This window comes from Formica exsecta, unplaced genomic scaffold (genome assembly GCF_003651465.1).
Source record: "Formica exsecta isolate Colony F162 unplaced genomic scaffold, ASM365146v1 scaffold115, whole genome shotgun sequence".
NCBI classification, from domain to species: domain Eukaryota; kingdom Metazoa; phylum Arthropoda; class Insecta; order Hymenoptera; family Formicidae; genus Formica; species Formica exsecta.
Window position 1 is genome coordinate 1,083,697 of NW_021848490.1, and position 15,204 is coordinate 1,098,900.

At 33.5% G+C, this 15,204-nt stretch overlaps 1 protein-coding gene across 2 annotated transcripts; it reads right to left on the reverse strand.

Moving 5' to 3' along the window:
• Positions 1 to 12,631: 12,631 nt before the first annotated feature.
• On the reverse strand, positions 12,632 to 15,071 carry LOC115238354 (late cornified envelope-like proline-rich protein 1). 2 transcript variants are annotated; one of them, XM_029812097.1, is made up of 2 exons: positions 13,747 to 14,119; positions 12,632 to 13,473 (listed from the first exon to the last, which is right to left on the reverse strand). In XM_029812097.1, the coding sequence occupies exons 1-2, from the start codon at positions 13,897 to 13,899 to the stop codon at positions 13,249 to 13,251; spliced, it is 378 nt and encodes a 125-aa protein (XP_029667957.1). In that variant the 5' UTR covers positions 13,900 to 14,119; the 3' UTR covers positions 12,632 to 13,248. The 2 variants fall into 2 exon arrangements, 1 of the variants encoding a protein (XP_029667957.1); XR_003884489.1 differs by lacking the exon at positions 13,747 to 14,119 and adding an exon at positions 14,696 to 15,071 and having other exon boundaries at positions 13,347 to 13,473.
• Positions 15,072 to 15,204: the final 133 nt, after the last annotated feature.

Below are 15,204 nucleotides of genomic sequence, written 5' to 3' on the forward strand. Positions count from 1 at the left end.
CGCGCACATCACTTCTATCGACGAAGAAACCCATGCGACAGGATTATTCGACAAAGCTGAAGAGAATGTCTCACCGCGGGTGAGATGGTTGGTCGATCATCTGAAAATCGAAATTCTCGAAAAAACCTATGAAGCTGAGCGTTTCTCTCTTATGATGTAATCGGATGCAAATGCGTGAATATGTTCGTGATTACATCCGATTCGTCTTAGAGTATAAGTGAATTATTTGCATTGAAAAGGGTGTAATCGATGGTTGGTGGACGGAAAAAGTTATCTCATAACGAAACGTAAATTCTTGGGGTATAGTTGTACAAGATTTTGTAGAAATTATAATAACATGCTTTATTATCTTTATAATACAATTCGAATAACTTATTCTGAATTCTTTGAACGACGATTAACAGAATACGTGCAATTTTTATTTTATACAAATTTTTATTTTATTTTAATATGAATCATATTATCAAGATTTATGAGATAGCATATTAAGGTGTTACTAACATCGGGGCTCTGTTATTATAGCGTGGCAATTATAGAACTTACGCACCACCCTAATATATCGCGGGGTGCGACTTAAGAATTCGAGGCGTCGCGCGAGCCGCATCCCCGATACAACCCGTTCGGGGGGCAAAACTATCTACGCGGTCCACGGCGAAACTCCTCCGGCCCGAACCTCCCCCGCCAGAACTTTCTCAAGACTGGTAAACTACTCGAAGATAAACGAGCCGCGCGTAAACTACAAGAGGAGACGCCACGGGTGTGCACGTGCGATGAGACGCGGCGGGTGTTCAGAGTTACCCTTAGACAGAGGAAGTAGGGAAACAAGGACGAGAAAAGACATGCCAACAAAGAGAAGAACAAAGAATAGAAACGGAATAGCTTGGGAACCAGGGGATAAAATCAGAGGAAATCTAGAAGAATTTTTTTTATAACACTTTTTTTTATAATACTTCTCTCAAATTATTTTTATTTAATTAAATATATAAAAATAATTCTCAACGACATTTCACTTCCTTCTCAAATTTTCACCAAATTTTTACAAATACTCTGATAGATTTTATTTTATTTTTTATGCCGGTTTATAAATCATAGTACCGGTTTTATTTAAACAACATCTTAATTTTTTTCAAAATGATTAAGGAGACGCAAAGATACTGAAGAATGAGTCACGAAAAGACGCGAATAAAATAGTAAAGACAGAGAAGGCTATATGAAATGAGAGCAAGGAGAAAGATACATAGCTCATGCAATTTATCGTCATAAACCGAAATGACTTCTAAACACCACATTGCGCAAAACGTAACGCAAAGAATTATTGGCGGCAATAAAATTTATCCCACTGCTTGTTTAATGACTTCGATAACTACATAGGTATGTACTTCGTTTCACGCGTATACGACGCCCTTTCTTACGCCCGACCTTTCACCTTCTGCGACGAATAATACCTCCGTATTGCTAAATTTCTAGAATAGCGAAATTTTATGACTGGTAATGCAAGTTCCGCTCTTTTTGTTCTGGCGATCGTGCGAAGATATACGATCCCGCCGCAAGGTATAAAAATTGTTTTTCTCTTCATTAAATATAAAATATTAAAAAATATTTGTCATTTTAAGACAGTTTATTATTACGTAATAATGATAAAAAATAATATATACAAAAAAGTAGATTAATGAAAAATACATTTTGCAATTGTTCTAATATATACAATAATATTCAATTTTTCACTATATGGATTATAATCGTGAATATAATATAATGGTAGAAAAAATACGCATATGTGTGCGTAACGAAACATATATTAGTATTAATCGGTTTTGGAGAGAAAATAAAATGGAAATACCGGCTTTTCACATATGCAGCTGCACTTCCGCATTTCTTCGTTTGTCGGCATATGAATACGAAGGCGCAGCTAAAGTCCGTGGAACAAAAGAGTACTCATGTACATCTTTAAAACATGCCGTACATACGATAAGGCATGAAAAGGGATCGGTATTTATCCCTGTAGAAGCAAAAAGGCAAACATTGAGTCACATCCGGTGTCGGCGCCTTTTTTTCATGCACGCCATACGAGTTGTTTGTATGCCTACCTTATACCGTTAAACTGCACAGTTTTTATATACGCGTGAATTCTTTATTTAAGCATTTTTTATTATATTCTATACACGATAAAATTTCCTCTAAGACCCGATATCGTACAAGTGCGTCGGTCCCTTTGCGAATAAAACTACAAACGAATTATCGACAACGACGTCGCCGCAGTTAGTCGCCTGGGGAAAAGTTTCAATCAATGCTCGAATAAAGACTATTTCTTCTTTTAAAAGTACAGCTCTGCAAAATGCACGACTGTGAGAAACAATCGTGAAATCAAAAAAAAATAAGCTTCGCGAAAGGGTGCGATCAAGTTGCTTCTTAAAACACGGGACTGAAAATCGTGTCGTAGAACTATATGATTTGAGTTCGCGATAGCCTTATTCATGCTTGACAGGGAATGTGTGAGAAGAAAGCGAAAGAAATATACAGGGTGCTCCCGAATTAAAGGCCAAACTTGAAATATGAAGGTAGGACCTCAAAATAAAACTAATTTTTTTTGGAAGTATGCTCTCAAACGCTTCGTTCAAGAAATATTAACTTCTTAAGTTACAGAACTATAAGAATGGATAATGTCGAAATAATCTAGGTTTATCCTCTTTATTGTTTTACAGTAATCAAAATTTAATTATTAAATGTTTTGTTCAAAATGATGGCCTCCAACTCGGAGACAAGCATTGCAGCTATCGATGAGAGAACGAGTGGCTGACTAATATTGTACGTCTGTAACTTCTTCGCTCACTATCCTCCGTTTTAATGATTGTTAATTTTGTTTTAATTTTGTTTACAGTGCAAACACAAGTTAATGTCTTCAAAAAAAAAAAAAATATTTCGGCATTATTCATTCCTATAGTTCTGTAACTTAAGAAGTCAATATCTCTTAAACAAAGCGTTTGCGACTTCCAGAGGAAAATTTTTTTTTTGTTTTGGGGTCCTACATTCATATTTCAAGTTTGGCAATTTAATCCGGGAGCACCCTTTATAACTTTCTAATATAAAAAGCTTTAAAACTCAGTAAGTCATCATTATTTCATATACATCACTATTTATCGCCATATATATAACGTCAAAAGTAATAAGACCTGAATCTTTGATTTTATTTGCTTCATATAATAGTATTATTGAAAATGTGAAGATGATTATAAGCGTTCATTAAAGTGAATCCTGATATTAATAATTAATTCTATTTCACATATACGCGCATCACGTTTCAGCATCGCTATCAAAACTATTTCATTACTTTTTTCAACGTTTTTATTCTACTATCTAGTGAAATTTAATGTTCAAAGCATGCATCCAACATACAATTCGCTTTTGTTTTTCCTCCCTTCAAATTTACTGTACACACTCCGTGAACTCTGACGATAATAAATACATAAGCTCTCGCGTTGTGTCAGATGAATGTTAACATGCTCGCGCAGCATCGAAATCGCCGAGTATTATATCCGTAAAATAATATAAAAATGCGCGCGACGAGATGCGACGCCCGCGGCTCACTTAAAAAATCTGTTCGACCGGGAGGAGCACAGCAGGTGTATATTTTGCGGACGCCGGTCGCTCGAGGGTAAATTACGTGTAAAGGGAATCGCGGTGGAAGTGAAACCTAATCGGCCGGCAGCAAGATTCCGCTCTGCCGGAATTGGATCCACGAAACTCGACGGAGTCAATTTACCCGGCCGGTTTCCCGTGGAACCGAACGTCCCTTTCGCAACATCGACCGACCACGGGGTCTCTTGCCCATATTCGTGCTCGCGCTGGTATATCGTAAGGATAAAGGATTTCCCGCCGCTAATTACATTTCTCGCATTGTCTCGGAACTATGTGCATATTAGCGGTCATTTATCTTGTTAGCGTATATTAAGACTGATTCATACTCACACGTGAATCAAAATTTGAAGCTTGGATGAGATATATATTTCTTCTCTTATATTGTATTTAAAAAAAAAAAAAAATTTCTTTTTTCGGTATATTTTTAATTGCTCTTTAAATATAGGAAATCTTATTTAATAAGAGCATTTATTGTTATTATAATATTATTTTTTCGTTTCAATCGTAAAATATACATAATCATATACTTATCGAGTATATTTTTTCTATAATAATTTATCATTGATATATCATAAAAAGAAATCATCAGAATAAATATGTAACTATACTCCATTATTAGTCCACTCTTTTGATTGATTTGTTTATCGCTCTCTGATACGAATGAAATTATATTTTTATGTGAACGTATTACGTAATTATTGATTACATATTGCTACGTAACACGATAGTAAATGAGTAAATTATACGTCTTCATGAGTTCGACCTGTTCTACCTACGAGGAGAGCGCGATGTTACAGGGGTGAACGCATTGAGAGACTTCGCAGAGCTAATTACGTTGCAAATACCTTCTCTCCGAAAGGGAACGCAATATGGCAGCGAGACGGGTGAATTCCTCTGACGAATACTTTGAAGCTAATTACTGATAAATATTTGCAATCTGCTTGTGCAGGTTGCGGGTATCCAGTTTTAATTAATTACTTGTTAGGCAACATAGTCGTATAGCGCTAAGATAAACTTTACTTTATAATGCTGGCTGCTACACAAGCTTGAGACGTTGAACATCGCGTGTCTAATATATGTAGGCTTCGTATGGCGTGAGAAATATTCAGAGTATCGCTTATATTGCGTATATAGACAATGATCTTGCTCTGTGATGAATGTAATCCTATATCTAAACCTTCCTAGCAAACTATATATTAGTTTTGTTAATTAACAGTTAATTGAGGAACATCGGCTACTTTATAAAGGATCCATCGTAAATTTAAGATGATGCATAAAATTCTGAGCATTTTACAAGAGAGATAACGATACATAATATAATAAAGATTAAAAGAAATAACGATAGTGTAAATTAAAAAATTATTGATAATAATAATATAAAATGTTTTTTATAAAAATATCATACGTAATTCATGTGTAATTAGTTCTAATTGATTAGCTGAATTACATATAGCTTCGTTTATATTTACCGAGAAATTTACGATTGCGGTTAATTTAAGTCCTGAGCATTTTCAAAGCCAGATTTGCAGTTTATTAAGTATAAGAGCCTCGGCACCCTAATGACGTTCGTCATATCGTCATGAGAACGCGATATAATGCCGATGAGCAGCCGCGTGCCTGTCAACATTAGTGACAAGCGCGAGGCATTATAATGCTGCGTCGCCTTAACGAGACCTGTCCTTTGAAAAGTCCTCCCTTCCTTCCTTCCCTCTAGGAACCCCTTCTGCTGTCCGTCAACTCTCGAGAGGGATACTGGATTTAATGAAGCGTCGCTTAAATGGCGGTACGCTATATCGGATAAAACGTTGTACAAATTTTCATTTGAAAAGAATCGGCCCTTTGATATTCCCAATGCGCATTACAAAAAAGGATGATTTTGCATACGGCAAATCACAACCCGCGCTTATACTATCCCGGAATAATATCGCGCGGTATTTAATTTACATTTGGATCATCGAAAATTCAAAATAAATCGCGTATTCGTGGTAATTATTAATAAATTACGAACTTTAAACAATTTGAAAAATCAAGATTAAAAATTGTATACCTATGTATTATTAATAATGAATAATTTTTCGTAAGAAGTCAAATAATTTTTCCAAAGATGAGAAATGACAGATTTGTGAAATGAAAAAACCGAAACTTTCCGGACGGTATCGCAATATCAAAATATATGCAGTATTATTCGCGTTATTTTTTTAAATGGCTCGATACTGTCGTAGTTCCCTGGGAATCCCAACTATCTCGAGGGATTCCGGAGGATCCCATTCACAAAGACCTCCGACAGCCGATATATATTAAATTTGCATTTTCCGCGTAATTGAGATTGCAGGTAATATATCTTCACGCATTGTCGATTAAATTCCATTTTGCCACCCTGTCTCTCCGGCATGCGTGGCCTTGGAAACGGAACGAGACAATACGGTTTGCTCAACCACATGAGAGACTTGCTTGCCAACTGCGTATCTACTTGAGTAACTACCACACTGCTTTATACTATTAAAGAGAAGATACCAAGAGCGACGCAGATGTAAACATTTGAATAGTTTGAAACACAGCATAATTATATATGCTAATTCTACTAAATGAATGTTATATAATAAACAAATCTCTAATTACTTACAAAAAATTAATATATGCAATTAATTACTAATTTCAGGAAAGAGAAAGAGAAGGGGAAATAATTAAAAACTTTTTTGAAGTTTTAAAAACACGTGATACATGAAAACTTGCATAATTAATAAATTAATCTAATTATCATAGATGTTATGTGTACACACAATGCAAAAATATATCGTAAATATAAAAATTGCATTGCGTTAAAGAATTTCTATTCTCTTATATTGACACTATATCATCAATTGGATTTGGCTTCAATTAATTCCAAATTTTTCATTTATTCGACTTAAATTCTGAGCCTGAAACTTTGCCTTTAGTAAAATAAGCTTGCAAATTTTTAAAATCATCATGAACATTACGATGCAAAAATTCGACAGCTACATTTTCTATTCACGCGAATTCGCTTCGCGACAACGAACGTGAGTCGCCTAACACCGAGCGAGACATCCTCGCGAAATCTGTCGATCTAATTTACGTCTACGTAGGAGTTCTTCCATGTGCCATGTAAAACGTCGACGATGTAAAGTGTCTGCAACCGAAGTGACACCTCTCTTCCGGCCTCTCCACAGAAATCTTACTACGTGAATCAGGGACCGATTTGCCATCGATAAACGCGGCTAAAGCAACGAAAGTGGATGGCAGTTTTCGCAAGAGAACGCGAGCGAGTCCTCGTGGCTTCTCTGTCGATTTCCGGAAGACTCTGCGACTCCCACGTGGATCGAATGCGTCGCGTCGCGCAAAGTATAACTCGTTGTCGAATGTCCGTCCGGAAGATCGACAGGTAGGTACATTACTTCGCCTCCTCGCGTCTCCTGGTTCTTCCGTAAAGACGTTACATCGTCTCGGGACCGTCGGGGACGAGCTTTCGCAACGGAAGAATTGCGTCTCGGCGCGGCGCCTTGGGACATTGCTCGAAAAGCATAATTGTGTTTCTCGAACGTATCAATTGTATCTCTAACGATAAGCTAAATTGTCTTAAATATGCAAGCTCTTCGATAAAATTTTATTCGATATTTTTTTAACTGTCATGAAATTAATTAAATAAAGGACAAAAAAGTAATATATAACTTTAGTTTATACTCGTGAAAAAATAGAATAAAACATGATTGCTTTGCAATGATTACATATTTTTGTTCAATTTATTTGCACAATTGCATCAGTTCATAATCAAAGTTGATTTTCATACCAAGATTAGACTCTCTAAATAGATACATATAAATTGTTGACCGTAATTTATTAAGGAAAATATGAGTGTAAAGAGTTTATATAGTTGTATTAATACTTTGTTTTCATACTTGTAAAAATTTTTTTCATATTCAACGAACAAAATAATATCACAAATATCGATTGCATTATATGTTATATATATTGTATCAATATATATAAATATCTATTCCAATATTTAAAATTATGCACAGAATTAGATGCCAAGTTTAATTATTTTACCGGGAAGATTAGGAGGATAATGAATTTAATTACAGTTTTAATTACTTAATCCTTTGAGATTCGCTCGTTTCGCAAGGAAGCCATCTGCTTGAATGCTCAGGTTTCGTGCACTACTGGCTTCCTTAGAAATTCATACCGTTAGAGATGTTACTTCACGTACAAACTTAGTCCTACGGACTTATAATCTTCTGCAATTTAATTCCTTATGGTTTGAATTTTGTTTTTCAAAAGAAAGACAGAGAAAAAGAGAAAAAAAAAGATTAGTCACATATAGTTTCTGATGCGAATAAAATTGTGACATTTCAAAGTATTCAAATTAATCAATCGCGATTAATTACAAAATAACGATATTCAATATCAAATAGAAATAAGTTATTGTATTTTCAAAAATAATTTTTTTTTGTTTATAAATGTTATATGTTATACATCGAGAAAATTTTACAATACGAACATAATACAATATTATATAAAAAAAATACATTCTCTTTTACAACATCTATTATATATAAATCTGGAATATAAATATAAAACATTAGGATATTTACTAGGATATTTACTATAAAAATTGTAAATTATGTATTTGTTTTATTGTTAGTTAATGATTATGATTATTAATTAATTAAAATTGTATTGCGTACCCTTATAAAAGTGGTTACATATTATGTATTAAATATTATCGAAGCGTGTGTTTCTATGCTTACATCTGCAATTAAAGTCTTTCTTTGTGAAATTATAGACGGGTCATAATAATGTCATTTATGTTCACAAGAGATTAAATGTTTCGTGAGAGATTACAATTATTATTAAAGGTTCTTACCTAACATCCTCGTGATATTATTTTGCAACATGACTAAATAAAGGATGTAATCTATGACAAAGATCGCATTTTGACCGACTATTAATTCGGAGACTAAAATAACTGTAAAACATTTTATTAGTAAAAATATGAATTTTGACAAAGAGAAATTATCGTAATTAATTTTTTTATGTAATTAAAAATCCGACCATTTTAAATTTTAATAAACATTCTCGTAAAGCCCTTATATTAACATTACATAAACATGAGATTTTCCCTCTTAAAAAAATTAAATAATTTATTTAAACACATTGCGTGAGTATTTTAACAGAAGTATATGTATTGCGCTTTGCATTCTGATTTACAAGTACAAATCTAAATAATTCCACAAAAACGATCATTAAATTTTAACAAATAAGAAAAAGAAATTTATATAAAATTATACATTAAACATTAACACAAAATTATAAATGTCAAAAACTCAAAGAGTTATGTATGATTATCGAAAAAAAAACCGCAAAGATAAATTTGTATCTTTTATTCTTTTATCTTGCTCTGTTCGCATTTCTCCATCCATCGATTGTCCACTCAATGGAAAAAGGACTCGAATTTCAAAAAGAATAAAGAAAGGCGTCCCCGTATAACTTCCTTTACTGATCGTACATATTCTTACCGCAAACCTCCTTTCATTCACACACGTAAGATATATATGTAAAGAGAACACACGTAGCCGAGTTTCTCACAAAATTCTCTTGATTCTACCGTGAAAATCGTCTGCGTTCAAGTTAAAAGTTGTGTAAAAAGTTTTCTTAGCCTCTTAAATTGAATCAATGAAAATGTCATTGATTAAAGCAGTGACACAAGATTTCACCGAAGCTCAGTGAGTATTTCAGTGAAATATTTCAGTAAAATATTTCAAAGATTTTCAGTGAAAACACTCACATTTTGTTCCTCTGTCTCATTGTTAGTCTATTGATTATGGCAATATCACTGAAAAATCAATAACAATCGTACATATTTGTGTAAGATGTAGAATGATTCTGATCTTTGAAAACTTCTTCTATTTATGAAGAAGCCTCCACATATACACATATCTAAAATAAAACATATATAACTATTCAAACTCAGAATTATATACAATAAAACTCTTTTTACTCTAAACAAACAGCACTTTTTTATTTTAAATATTTTATTGATTAAAACAGGCACTACCATTAACTGATTCTTTTAGTGATATTTGCAGTGCTATACTAATAACTGAGACCATCAATAACTAATTCACTGCTTTTCAGTGATAATACACTGATTTTATTTAAAAGACAACAAACTGGCGAATGTGTACCGTCACACATAAACTTCGACTATTATTATGGATATTATCTGCTATCGTATTATTATTATAAAACGCAAAAAAGCAACCTTTAAGAAATCGATCGATTAAAGAAGAGTACGGAAAGTAATTTCGTGAAGCAATTTGAGGATATTTATTTTTCTTCGCATAAAGCATCTCTCAAGCAAACTTTGTTTGTAACACAAAAACCCGCTTACCGCGAATTAGTATATATAATTAATGTCTACACATATTTAACGCGATATTGAAAGAATGAAATACAAAATGCGCGCATGAGTTCGTTTATAGTTTTTTTAAATTTTATTTTTTGCGAAAAGATGTAGGTTTGCAATGGGACAAGAGTAAACTGGAGATCTAATTATTATCTGATGACTTTGGTTCCTGCGCTTTCCCGCCTAAACGCTTTGACATTTTACGCAATTAGCGGAAACTAGCGCACTTCAAAGGCTCTTTTTTCGGGACAGGATATACTGCGTGATATAGCAAGGACATGCAGGAGGGAAACGGCTCGTCCGGAAAATAACGTATCCTTCCCATTTGGCTGAATAATTGGGTCCCGCACTTTTTCGGTGTCCTCATCCTCTCCCGCATCCCTTTCGTCCTTCCCTCATCCCATCTCCCCTTCAACATGGCTCGAAGAACTCTCACTTTAATGCACTTATTGTTAATGCGATTCCGCCAGGTTTTCCGCCTGATGGTTATCTACCTTTCGTTGACAACGCAACATCGTTTACCTCGTCGTTGCAGGAACGTACATCTACGTGCCTTTTTCGCTTCCACCCACTCCACAGCTTCTATTACGATCGTCAGAAAAATTGAGTTTTTGTTCGCTGAAAGAATTTAGGTACTCACGAAAATATTTTTAAATCAAGAAGAATCTCTCTCTCTCTCTCTCTCCCTAGCTACATTCAATTTTCGCATAAATACATTCTTTAATCTTTTAACTGTTTTAAACATGAATTTCTCATCTATTGTATCTGAGTAAATTATTCTGATATTCAAAAAGCTAACATATTAATGTTTTTTTTTTTTTTGCGTTACTGATGTAAAATGTGAAAATATGATGATTTTGACAAGTTAGAGTACAAAGGAGACTCTTAATCTTGAGAAATTCGTCACTTTTGAACGATTATTAAAATTTTTGTGTCTTTTCTTTGCTGATTGCTTCTCTTACAACATTATCGAAAAAAGAAATCGAAATGCATTACACGGCAAATAATTTTTTATGCGAAATTATTTTACGTTCGTGTAACACCGTTCGAGAATCCGCGCAACAAAATCCTTTGATAAAAAATCATTATATTTTATGCGCGACGCAACCAACGTGCGCGCGCGCGCGCGATTGCCAATAATGGGAGAAGCCAGAGGACAAAGGATCTCTCGTTGCGAGAGGCGAAATAACACAACGGCCAAGGTTTTCCCTCGGTCATTCATTTTTCATTTTATAACCGGTAAGCACGTGCCTGCGAAATCCGAACCGCATAAAAGCACTCCATTCAATCTGTAATGCGCTGTCATGATCCACGCCATCGCGGATTCAGCATTGACGGAATTTTTTAGGCGGAACTCCGAGGTGACGCGTGACGAAAAAGAAAGAGAGAAAGGGAGAGAAAGAGAGAAAAAAAATCGCACCCAGCGATGTAAAATGTGTGGCAGCCGCGTCGTCGAGACAGAAACGAATAAAACAGCCAGCGGAGCCGACGGGGATCCGATGTAAAATCATCGGCCGACTCTCGCGCTTAATGACAGATAATGCGGGTATTATACGAAACGAACGATGTTCGCCATCGATCCCGATCTGCCCTCCGCGCGTGATTGCGTTAATCGGCTTAACGGTCGCGCGCACGCCGGGCAAACAAATTGCCCGTAAGCGACGCTTCGTCGTACACCCCGTATATAGTTCTGTACAACCCCCGTCACCGCGATACTGACACGGCAGAAGAGGATTTCCGATTGGAGTTGTGTAGAGAACTTGTGTGTGCGTGGTTCGCCTGTAATGCATCTGAATTGTTCACTTTTTGTACTGGATTTGTACTGCGCGTTTTTCAGCCGTTCGCTCGTTGTGACAGATCTCTTTCGGTTGATCTTTCGATGGATTTTTCAACGAAATCTTTCGATTTTGAGATCTCTCGATTTAACTGATTGATCTTATCGATTGATTTTTTATTATCTATATTCTATATTATATGTTTTTCTGTTTGTTTAGCTAATACTTTCTGGTGTATAATTTAATTTGCGAATATTTTAATGTAAATTTTTTTACGCTTGAAGTTTATATTAAACGCAAATATCTTCAAAATATATGTACAATTTTTAAATATATTAATTTAATTCTTTGAAATATAGTAGTTGAGTAAAGTCATTTCATAATCTTTTTCTCTAATATAAATAATAGTTTTATATTTGTGTGTATTAAATTAAATTGTGTAAAAAAATAACAAAAGATTCAGTTTCTTTTGTACCTTTTTGCAAAAAAGTATTTGTTTATATTAATTTACAACAAAAAATGTTAGAATTAAAATACGCGCATCATAGAGTTAAAAAGTCAATCGAGATTTGCATAAAATGTTGCACAAAAATTTGCACGAAATGATGTTACATAAAACTTTCCAAATGTACCTAATTTTATATCTAATATTAATATCATAAAAATAAATCAATTGTATGCTATCTTACGTGGAAAAAACATTGTAAAAATATTTTTATGATTATACAAAGTAAAGAGAAATTGTGCCTGCTATGCCGCAACGCAGGAAGTTATATTAACTAATTCATGTATATATGTATAAGAGAATAACGTTTACGTAATTGGAACAGTGTGAAACTTGAAACTTGGTGGAGTATTAGTTGTAAAACTCATTAGCGCCGGATACAAACTAATTTCGATAGAATTTCTTGTTAAGCGATTTACTAAACGACACCTACGGTTTGTGTCAAACGATTTATATCAAACTATATATGCTCGATAAGATGTCACGTCAATAAATATTGAAACAAAAATTACGACGAAATGACAAGTTGATTAAATGATTTCAATTTTGATTAATTCTGTAAATTTTACAACATTAATTTCATATATGTCCAAAAATTTTGTTTTGATTGAATAAAACTGTCCCGAATAGTTTCTGGAAAACATATTATTATATTTTTCATATTATTATGTTTTTATATTTGTATCATTACAGAGATCTATGATATAAATCAAAGAAATAACTTTTTCATTTATCCTAAAAATATTTAATATTTTATTACGGCGACGTAATTAACAGAGATGTCTGATAATCGCAAAATAAAAAATTATTCGACACAAAAACTGTGACATAAATTTATGATGATAAAGTTTGCTTTATTATCGTATTCTGTTTTTTCTGTTTAATTAAATGTGCTACCGTAGATAATTCTAATAGAGACTACTAGGACATTTTGGTAAATCAGAATAGTAGCAAGGGTAGTACCTTGATCCTTCGTTCGTGTAACGAATGCAAAATCGAACGCTAGAAGACGGTGGCAATATTTTTGGTGCTGACGAAGGGCAATATGATTTTGAATCTGATGGTGGTGGGCAAGGTCCAGCAATGCATATAGTAGGTGGTGGTGGTGAACGTTCTGGTCTTGGTCTGCACATCTACAAAATTAAACCTCAGTATTGCAAAAGAATACGTTACAATTGCTTAAATTTGTATATATATAATATATTTCTTTGTTATTCAAATAAACGCAAGAAATAAAAGCATTCAATTAGAACGTAAAACTGCTGCAATTAGAATTGTAAAACAAAAAGTTATTCGCCTCACGCGCGTGCGAATTTTATGGTTATTTCGATTTATTTCGTGTCAACGAAATTTTCTTTACACATTTATAAATATTTGTCTATACAAATGCTTTATATTATTTCTACCAATGGTGGACATGAAGGTGGAAAATAACATCTAGGCAGTCTTGGTTCGGGAGGCAAACAGCCATAGCTTGGACAACGAAATGGTATCGGTCTGCAATGATGACACGGCGGAGGCAAAGTACTCGACAGCTTTTTCTCTTTGTGACAAAACATTTCCCTCTTTTCCAGAAAACGGATTAGGGAAGAAGAATTTTCTAGTACATAAAACTATGCCGAGTTGGACTTTTAATGGTTTTGCAAATTTCACGTTAAATTTTGCCAATATATTTGTAAACATCTAATAGTTGTGTCTAATCGATCGACAATCTTTTGTTTCAGAAAACTGACGTTTAGCCATATTCCTTTCGCATTGATATATATCATAAGAATCCATTATGTGACTTAAAATTTTTTTTAGGATTTGGTCGGTTAAAATAATTTCTTTTTTCTTTCTCTTCTTTCTTGTTCTCTTTCAGTCAATCATTATTTTGAAATATTTTATATAGATGTTGCCTTTGTTCTTTTAATTCTTTTTAAATAATAATAAATTTCTCACTCTTGAAATAAATTAATTCATATGAAGCTATGTGTAATTATTGTAATATTTTGAAACTGGATTCTCAGTACAGATACTGGATTCTCAAACCACTTGAGACAACGAGTTATTTTCCTTGATGATTCTCAGAAAGATGACAACATGGTATGACAGGAAAATAGCAAGGCGAATAAGTAGCTCTATAAAAATCGAGAACTGGATAAAACAAGGACTTCATAAATTCTTTGATTGTTTCATAATTTTATGTATTTTACATGTAGTCCCATTGTCAGTTTAATTTAATTTTAACTACTTTCTAACTATATGAAGTAAAATGTTATGAAGTGGTATAAAGTATATGTTGGAAAATTTTAATGCAATTGTCGGTTGATCCGCTTTATATAAAATGTATAAGAATCAAATTTAGTAACATACCTGTCACGAGTATACGTAAGTTGAAATTGAATGGCAGATCCATAGGGACGCGATGACATGTCAAATATATGTTTCGGGCGTGCATAATCTGTACAGGATAATTTGGGAGAACAACGTGAAGGAATAGTAACTGGAAATTTTGGGAAAGCGCCCTCAATTGACATATTGGCTTTAGACATGCTAATATTTCTATATTCCAATTATTGTGCAAAATAAGTACAATATTAATTTTAATTGAACAAATATCACCTAAAATTGTTACATCTTTTATATCACCGTGAATTTGGCGAGTTTGCATATCGCGACAAATTAATATTTTAATAATTCCATATATCGATATGAAGATTCTTTAAACAGAGAAAATTCTGTCATATATATATATATATAGTACAATTTATTAAAATTATTTATTAATATTACGATGCAGAAATAATTATAAAAAGATACATAAAAATATGACTGTGCATCGATAAGAAAAAAAATTCTCTACGATCACTCAACATAAATAA

Bases quoted from the DNA above. Each gene is read 5' to 3' on its own strand.
- LOC115238354 (XM_029812097.1), bottom strand. From the start codon at position 13,899: ATGTTTTGTCACAAAGAGAAAAAGCTGTCGAGTACTTTGCCTCCGCCG. The intron at 13,474-13,746 runs GTAGAAATAATA...TTAATTTTGTAG, and splicing joins CACCTTCATGTCCACCATTG to ATGTGCAGACCAAGACCAGA.